The 9,391-nt window shown below is 49.4% G+C and overlaps 1 protein-coding gene across 2 annotated transcripts in view; it reads right to left on the bottom strand.

Annotated features, from left to right (window-relative positions):
* Positions 1-6,457: 6,457 nt before the first annotated feature.
* Positions 6,458-9,391, bottom strand: part of LOC134354090 (SH3 domain-binding protein 1-like) — a 78,770-nt gene continuing 75,836 nt past the window's right edge. The window contains exons 19-20 of one of the 2 annotated variants that reach the window (XM_063062842.1): positions 8,401-8,641; positions 6,458-7,691 (exon numbers count right to left, since the gene is read on the bottom strand). In XM_063062842.1, coding sequence (XP_062918912.1) covers positions 7,586-7,691; positions 8,401-8,641 — 347 coding nt within the window. In that variant the 3' untranslated portion in view covers positions 6,458-7,585. The remainder of the gene's footprint in view (positions 7,692-8,400; positions 8,642-9,391) is intronic. The other variant, XM_063062843.1, reaches the window with a different exon arrangement.

The following is a 9,391-nucleotide window of genomic DNA, read 5'->3' as shown; positions in this document are numbered from 1 at the left end:
CTGCCCACCACTCGCGAAAGCTAACCGTACATCTTTGGAATCTGGAAGGAAATTAAGCACCGAGAGGAAATCCACACTATCATGGGGAGCGTGCACAAAATCCTCACAGACTGAAGAGGGAATTGAATCCTGACCTTACAGCTGGTGCTGTAGGGCTACATGACCCTGCTCTGGCATGTTCAACGCTCACAAAATGCTGGAGGAACTCAGCAGCTCAGGTAGCATCCACGGAAGTGAATAAACAAGAGGGGAGGAGAAGATGGCGGCGCGACGCAGCGCGCGCGGCCGCTCCAAATTGATATCGTATTTGTTAAATGGGGGCCGTGCACAATCCTGATTTGATGGAGGCAGACGTGTGAAGCACGGAGGAACATCTGGAGAAACTTCTGAAATGCCCGCTTCGCTGCCGCTGCTACTGTGCGATCGAGAATCTCCGGAGGGGAAGGCCCTAAATCCTCGGCTTTGCCTGTTGCCTGTTGCCGGGGCCGGGGCCAAAGCGCTCGGCAGAGATGGTGCTCAGTGCTCGGTGTCGGAGGGCCAGCTGTAGGCTCGAAGTTTTCGGACGGACTCAGGGTCGGACTGTGGTCGGGTGCTTCCAGGGTGCTGCATCGGCAAGTTTGCGGCGCTGGAGGTTCATGGCAGGGAGAGTTTCTCCCTTCAACCGTCTGTGTGAGATGATGGGACTTTCGAGAGACTTGGAGACTTTTTTACCGTGCCCATGACCTGTTCTTCATCAAATTACGGTATTGTTGCACTGTTGTAACTATATGTTATAATTATGTGGTTTTTGTCAGTTTTTCAGTCTTGGTCTGTCTTGTGTTTTGTGATATCACACTGGAGGAACATTGTATCATTTCTTAATGCATGCATTACTAAATGACAATAAAAGAGGACTGAGTGTCCTCATAATCTAAAAGGGGCTCATCAAGCCTGGTTGGCAGCTCATCTCGGAGAAGGAAAACCCTGATTTCAAACCTCCGCTGCCCTGCGGCTATACCCACTCATGGGGAAGGCTTCAGGAGTAAAACCCCAAGGGAAAAATCCAGAGCTGGAGTCCCAAAGCCAGTCACACATTGAGCTCGATACTGACCGGCCACTCCTGTGACCCTGCTGGTGCCAAACAGTATTGGTCTCTGCCGTTCTTGTGGGTTCAGCCGTTGTGTGGAGAGGGAGAACAACTTGCTCTCCATATCGTACAGCCCTGGCTGGCATATCACGTAGAAAGCTAGGATGCAACATTCATCGTCAACCCTGACCAGCGAAGGGCCTCCATCTCTCCCTCTCAATGACATGGTTGCTTTGTTGTCAGTGTGAACTCTATGACCCTATTAGATCCCTCGTGACCTTATTGAATTGTGTTGTCAGCAGCCATTCCTATTTTTTTGGCCTTGTGATAGCTCTTATTTGCTGGTGAGGGCACAGCATAATATCCTTTAGGTTCAGTGACCGGTACTGAACGAGACCGGGGCAGACTATTGTCCCTCCATCATCACTCCCTGATACAGGAGAGAGAAAACGCACATTCAGCATTTTAGGAAGGGCTTCTCCTCTGCCATCATATTTCTGAATGGTCTATGAACTCATGAACATTCTCAGAGCGTTGGGGTTCAGAGGTCAATTCCAACACCATCTGTAAGGAGTCCTTGTGGAATGCGTGGGTTTCCTCTGGAAGCTCTGGTTACCTCCCACAGTCCAAAGATGAACTGGTTAGTAGGTTAATCGGTCATTGTAAATTATGCCATGATGAGGCCACAGTTAAATCGGGGTTGCTAGGCGGTATGGCTCAAAGAGCCAGAAGCACCTATTCTGTGTTGTATCTACCTCAATGGAAACATAAATAAATAAACAATACCTCATTATTTTAATTCTCATTCCTATTGAGGAATATTGTATCATTTCTTAATGCATGCATTACTAAATGACAATAAAAGAGGATTGCGTGTCCTTATAATCTGATCTAATCTGTTCTGACATGTTGGTCCACGGCCTCATGTGCCAGGATGAGGCCACTTCAGGGTGGAGGAGCAACACTGTCTGCATAGCCTCCAACCTGTTGGCATGAATATCGATTTCTCCTTCTAGTAGACAAATTCCTCCCCACTTCCTCTATTCCCCACTCTGACGTTTTACTTCTCACCCACCTATTACTTCCCCCTGGGTCCCCTCCTTCTTCCCTTTCTCCCATGGGATGGTCCATTCTCCTCTCCTATCAGATTCCTTCCTCTCCAGCCCTTGACCTTTCCCACCCACATGGCTTCAGACATTATCTTCCAGCTAGTCCTCCTTCCCCCTCCCCCCACCTTTTTATTCTGGCATCTTCCCCCTTCCTTCTCAGTCCTGATGAAGGTTCTCCGCCTGAAAATCCGACTGTTTATTAATTTCCATAGATACTGCCCAATCCACTGAGTTCCTCCAGCATTTTGCGAGTGTTATTCTGGATTTCCAGCATCTGCAGAAGTTCTCATGTTTACGATTATATCACTATTTTGCTCCCTTTTTTATTACTTATTTTTTATTATACTTCTTATTGTTACTTAAGCTAGCGTGTATTCTGATTTCAACAGCAACCAGTCTTAAGATCTGAATGTGGATTGTAGACTGAATTTAAAATGCAGCTCAGAACAATGGTGTTCTTGGACCTGCAGACTGGGGCCGATTGCAAACCAGGAAGCATCTCATTGACCTGAGATGCCTGCATGTGCATGAATGCAACTCAGAGACAGTGGTGATTAACGCTCAATCTAGGATGTCTGGAGTGTTAGTTGAAGATTGAGGTGTTTGAAAATCATATGAAAGTAAGCGCAAAGTAAGCATTGCCAATCCAAAGTATTGAAGTAAGCAATGTCATTGTAACTATCGAAACAGTATAGAGTTATCATTGATCTTAAAGATATTAACATGTGACGTACGCAAACACGAGAGAATCTGCAGATGCTGGAAATTCAAGCAACACACACAAAATGCTGGTGGAACGCAGCAGGCCAGGCAGCATCTATAGGAAGAAGTAAAGTCGTCGTTTTGGGTTGGGTCCCTTCGTCAGGACTAACGGAAAAAACAGATAGTAAGAGATTTGAAAGTGGGAGGGGGAGACCCGAAATGATAGGAGAAGACAGGAGGGGGAGGGATGAAGCCAAGAGCTGGGAAGTTGATTGGCAAAAGGGATACAAGGCTGGAGAAGGGGGAGTATCATGGGATGGAAGGCCTTGGAAGAAAGAAAGGGGGAGGGGAGCACCAGAGGAAGATGGAGAACAGGCAAGGCGTTATTGTGAGAGGGAAAGAGAAAAATAAATAAATAAATATAGGGATGGGGTAAGAAGGGGAGGAGGGGCATTAATGGAAGTTAGAGAAATCAATGTTCATGCCACCAGGTTGGAGGCTACCCAATGTGATGTACTTTGAGTTTATGAGCCTCTTCTTCCATAAGTGTCTCCCGTGTGATGCCTGCTTACTGTGCTGAATGGGATCCGTTAGTCTTGCGAGACCATGGATCTGTGCCTGGAAAGTTTTCACTCTCCAGGGTGCAGGCCTGGGCAAGGTTGTATGGAAGACCAGCAGTTGCCCATGCTGCAAGTCTCCCTCCTCCACGACACCGATGTTGTCCAAGGGAAGGGCATTAGGACCCATACAGCTTGGCACCAGTGTCGTCGCAGAGCACTGTGTCATTAAGTGCCTTGCTCAAGGACACAACACGCTGCCTCGGCTGGGGCTCGAACGCACGACCTTCAGGTTGCTAGTCGAATGCCTTAACCACTTGGCCACGTGTCCACACATTTACTGAATGAAGGCTTTAATATTCACCAACTTCAGAGTCTCCCGGTTCATAGCCAGAACAATTTATAGTATATTTTATATATTGATCTGTGCTGCTGCAAAACGGCCAAAGTTACGACATTTTTCAGTGACAATAAATCTGATTCCGAATCTGACTGACCAAATTTGACCACTCTCCCCTTGTCACTTTTATACCACTGCTCGTACAAAGTCAAGTCATCAATTTAAAATCCAAATCAACACACACAAAATGCTGGAGGATCTCAGCAGGTCGGGCAGCATCTATGGAAGGGAATAAATAGTCAACGTTTCGGGTCGAGACCCTTCTTCAGGACTGAGAACAAAGGGGCAAGACACCAGAACGAAAAGGTGGGGGTGGGGAAGGAGGCTAGCTGGAAGGTGATAGGTGAAGCCAGGTGGGTGGGAAAGGTCAAGGGCTGGGAGAGGAAGGAATCTGATAGTGGACCACGGGAGAAAGGGAGGAGGAAGGAACACAGGAGGAAGTTATAGGCAGGTGAGAAGTGGTAAAAGGTCAGAGTGGGGGAATAGAGGAAGGTGGGGTTTGGGGGGAACTTGTTCGCCAGAAGGAGAAATCAATATTTAAAATACTTGTTGGGGGTTTGGATGAACATTAAGCAGAATTATTCTCACCCAGAAAGGGGCAAGGAGGAGGCCTGAACTTTCAGCCTGAGAGTGCGGCAGAGGCAAGTGGCAGAGTACCGTAGAGGTTGGCGTAATGCCATTACAGAGCCAGTGATCCGGGTTCAATTCCTGCCACTGACTGTTGGTAGATAGTACGTTCTCCCATCTGATTGCAGGGGTTTCCTCTGGGTGCTCCAGTTTCATCCCACATCCCAGAGACGTACAGATTTGTCAAATGGCAGGAGAATGGGGTTGGGAGGGTTGATAAATCCGCCATGATGGAATGGCAGAACAGATTCAGTGGCCTCATTCTGTTCCTATACATCATGGTCTTATGGTCTAATTGGGCCTGATTTTTTTTTTATTTCAAAATATATTTTATTCAAAAATAAATATATACAATAAACCATTCAATAACTTTTCATCCTTTACATACGTTTCCATTATACACAGTACATATCCGTATTTATAGCCACCCACGTGGCACTCCAGTAGTTCAGCTTACCATATCATTGTTGAGGGGTATACTCCCCGCCTCCGACCCCTCCCACTCCCGCGGGTGAAGAAACCCACCCTGTGGTCCTTCCCCACCGGGCCCTTGCGGTGGCTGCACTGAGTTTCAGTGCGTCCCTCAGCACGTACTCCTGCAGCCGAGAATGTGCCAGTCGGCAGCATTCTCCCACAGATATCTCCATGTGCTGGTAGATCATCAAGTTTCGGGCCGACCAAAGAGCGTCTTTCACTGAGTTGATGATCTGCCAGCAGCACCGGATGTTGGTCTCCGTGTGCGTCCCCGGGAACAGCCCGTAGATCAGAGAGTCCTCTGTTACGCAGCTGCTGGGGATAAAACGTGACACTAGCCCGTCCATCCTCCTCCACACCCTCTTTGCGAACTGGCAGTGTGCAAAGAGGTGGGTCACAGACTCCTCCTCACTGCAGTCCTCCCATGGGCAGTGGGGTGCGGAGACGACGTTCCGGGCGTACAGGAGGGCTCTGACTGGGAGGGCCCCTCTCACCGCCAGCCAGGTGAGGTCTTGGTGCCTGTTGGTTAGATCTGGCGATGAGGCATTTTGCCAGATGAACTGGACAGTCTGCTCAGGGAACCACCCCACTGTGTCCATCACGTCCTTCTCCTGCAGTGCCTGCAGGACACTACGTGCCGACCACTGCCTGATGGCCCTGTGGTCAAAGGCGTTCTCCTGGAAGAACTTTGCTACGTAGGACAGGTATGCCGGCAACGACCAGCTGACTGGGGCGTTGCGCGGGAGTGGGGCCAGACCCATCCTTCGTAGCCAGGGCGACAAGTAGAACCTGGGCACATAGTGGTACTTGGTGCCCACATACCTGGGCTCTACACACAAATTGGGCCTGATGGGTTGTTACCATGCAGTAGGTCTAAACATTCAAAAAATCTTGTACAACTAAAACCAACAGGGTTGTACACCAGCAACACACATCAAAGTTGCTGGTGAACGCAGCAGGCCAGGCAGCATCTCTAGGAAGAGGTACAGTCGACGTTTTGGGCCGAGACCCTTCGTCAGGACTAACTGAAAGAAGAGCTAGTAAGAGATATGAAAGTGGGAGGGGGAGGGGGAGATCTGAAATGATAGGAGAAGACAGGAGGGGGAGGGATGGAGCCAAGAGCTGGACAGGTGATAGGCAAAAGGGATTTGAGAGGATCATGGGACAGGAGGCCCAGGGAGAAAGAAAAGGGGGAGGGTGGGAAAAACCGAGAGGATGGGCAAGGGGTATAGTCAGAGGGACAGAGGGAGAAAAAGAAGAGAGAGAAAAAGAATGTGTGTATATAAATAAATAACGGATGGGGTACGAGGGGGAGGTGGGGCATTAACGGAAGTTAGAGAAGTCAATATTCATGCCGTCAGGTTGGAGGCTACCCAGACGGTGTTATAGACTAAAAGCTGAGACGAGGGATAAGGCCCGATTGTTCTTCCGTGGCTAGCACAAACTCAAAGGACTGAATAAGCTGCAAAGATGTTCTTTTCTCTGATAAATGAATAGCAAGTCAGAAAACTCTATCTTCTTTTATTACTGCGGTATCAGGCATATTTAAATTACACAAGGCACTTTTCATGTAGTATTTACAGAGAGATATTTTTGTACAAAAATAAAGGGGCCTGGGCCACTGGGTACAGAATATGGCACTTCTGGTCAGAGGGCTGAGGCAGGCGGAGGTGTCCCACCCCTCACCTGAAGCCCACTCACTGCGCCGCAGAGCGGGCTGGGCTGCAGTCGAGGGCCGAGACCAGGCCGAGTGTTCCACTGCGCTCACCACGAGATGCCAGCTCTGGCTCACGGGGGTCATACTCTCCGTCCTGAGGCGGGTGGCTGTGAGGTTGAACTCCACCCCCCCCCCCCACCGCAAACTTCACAAATGCAAGCACACGACCCAGGCTGGCGCCGGCGGGAGGACGGGCCAGGCAGCACAGAGGCGCAGTGGCTAGCGCGACGCTTTACACTGCCAGCATGAAGACCGGTGTTCAATTCCTGCTGCTGTCCATAAGAAGCCTGTACCTTCTCCCCGTGGTGATGTGCATTTCCTCCCACATTCCAAACACGTACAGGCTAGAGTCGGTAAGTTGTGGGCTTGCTACCTTGGCGCACTTGCGGGCTGCCCCCAGCACGCCCTCGGACTGTGTTGGTTGTTGACGCATACGGCGCATTTTGCCGTACGTTTCGATGTACGTGTGACAAATAAGGCTAATCTTTTGTGGAGAGACTACACAGTAATGGGAAAGGCTTTGGAACATCTTGCGTCTGATTTTGCACCCTGGCCGAGTCTGGGCAGAGGCTGCACTCAGTCCTCAGGATCTCTCTCCTGGATTTGCATCCCCATGCCAGGGGGCAGAACATTCCTGGGGATGGGAGCTGGTCTTGAACAGGAATGCCTCTCTCCTGCCTGGTGACAGACTGCTCGCACTTGTCGTGGTCATTGCTGGGCACGTCAGTCTCTCCCACCCTCACTTCAGGCCTTCGGCCTTCCCCCGTCGACAAAAGGCAAACCAGGATCTGCCCAAATCGATTGGACGCTTCTCTGGCGTGGGCTAGCCAATGGGACAGGCAGGTCTCAAATCATCACTTTCTCATTGGATGCTGGAATGAAAGGGGAGCCAATAAAAATGACTTGTATTGCAGGTGCTCCAGCGTTGTCCAATCATAGGTTCTGTTTTTGGAACTGGGTGGGTGGGGGGAATACAGGGAGGATGATGATCATCATGACTGCTCTTCTGTGGTGGCTTCTGGTAACTGCTCCTGGGAACCTGCAAGGAAACAGACGGTACAGGTTGAGTACCGCTCATCCGAAATGGAAGAGCTTTGGGTTTTAAGTAAAATAATAGATCGGCATAGATTAGATGGACCGAATCACCTGTTTCTGTGCTGTATGACTAAGTTCCTATCAGATCTCTTCTTCTTCAGCCCTTTACCTCTTGCACCTATCCCTTCCCAGCTTCTTACTCCATCCCCCTCTCCTACCCACCCACCTGGTCTCCCCTATCACTTGCCAGTTTCTACTCCTTACCCTCCCCTCCCCACCCTCTCATTCTGGCTCCTTTCCAGTCCTGACGAAGGGTCTCTTCACAGCGGGCAGCATGGTAGTGCAGGGGTTAGCACAACTCTTTACAGTACTAATGCCCCAGGTTCAATTCCCGCCGCTGTTTGTATGCTCTTCTTGTGACCATGTGGGTCTCCTCCGGGTGCCCTGGTTTCCTCCACAGTCCAAAGGCGTACTGGTTGGTGGTTAATTGGTCATTGTAAATTCTCCCATGAATGGGCTAGGGTTAAATCGAGGGTTGCTGGGTGGCATGGCTCGAAGGGCCGATTCCACACTGCATCTCAATAAATAAATAAATAAGAAAAAACATTGACTCTCTATTCTTTTCCGTAGCTGCTGAATTCCTCCAGCATTTAGTGTGTGTAGCTCATGGTTGAGTTGTCCCTCTGTATCAAGTTATTACGATGTGCACTGACCTGCTGCGTAGTAAACCAGCGCGAGTGTGCGAGTTGCGGCACGGCGAGGGTTGAAGACAGCGTCCAGGCAAGGATAACCTGGGGGCAGTTGTGGTCCAGTGGGACCGCCAGAGGCACCTTGGCTTATGACGGACGAGATAGACCGGGGTGACTGCGACAATCGAGGTGAGTAAGGCCTCTGTCGTGTCACTTTTCCAGAAAGAGCATTCTGCATCATAGCGCCTCTTTACACAGGGGGTGCCTGAGACAGGTGGGATAAGGATAATGGAAGAATGTGAAACCCTCTTTGGGGGCAGAGAGACACAGATTGTGTCGGTCACTTTAATACCTATGCTTCTAAACTGTGGAATTCAAAACTTAAATCTATAAGGGACGCAGCCTAAGTTCACGCTTATAAATGACGTGTCAAAACCTATTTATTTAACCTTGTCTTTAACAAACATCTTTTTATCTTTTATTGCCATGTTTATTTTATTTTCATGTTTGTTCTCTTATCCTATTGTAAAGCACTTTGAATTACATCATTTTTTTTAAAGCTCTTTAAATAAAGTTATTATGATTATTAAATCTCCACAAGTGTTGTATGGAGTATTAGCCATCATCCATTACTCCTGAGGGAGGCTGTGCTCATTTTGAGTTCTGCATTCTGAAGTCTTCATTTCCACCCCCCCCCCGATTCCCACCTCTCACAGCTTCCCCCATCCATCCACTCCTTCCATCCTCACTCCTCACACTCTCCCCACCACCAATCCCCATCTCTCACAACACCCAACACCCTTTCCCCTTTTCCCACAGCTCACAAACACCCAACACCCATTCCCTGTCTCCAGGCCTCACAACCCCAACACCCTCACCCCTATCCCCACCACTCAAAAACCCCCAAACACCCATCCCCATCTCTTACAACCCTAACACCCATCCCCCTATCCCCACCCTTCACAATCCCCAACATCCTTACCCCTATCCCCATCTCTCACAACCCCAACACCCA

This window comes from Mobula hypostoma, chromosome 11 (assembly GCF_963921235.1).
Source record: "Mobula hypostoma chromosome 11, sMobHyp1.1, whole genome shotgun sequence".
Lineage (NCBI taxonomy): Eukaryota > Metazoa > Chordata > Chondrichthyes > Myliobatiformes > Myliobatidae > Mobula > Mobula hypostoma.
This window is presented reverse-complemented; position numbering and strand designations above follow the sequence as displayed.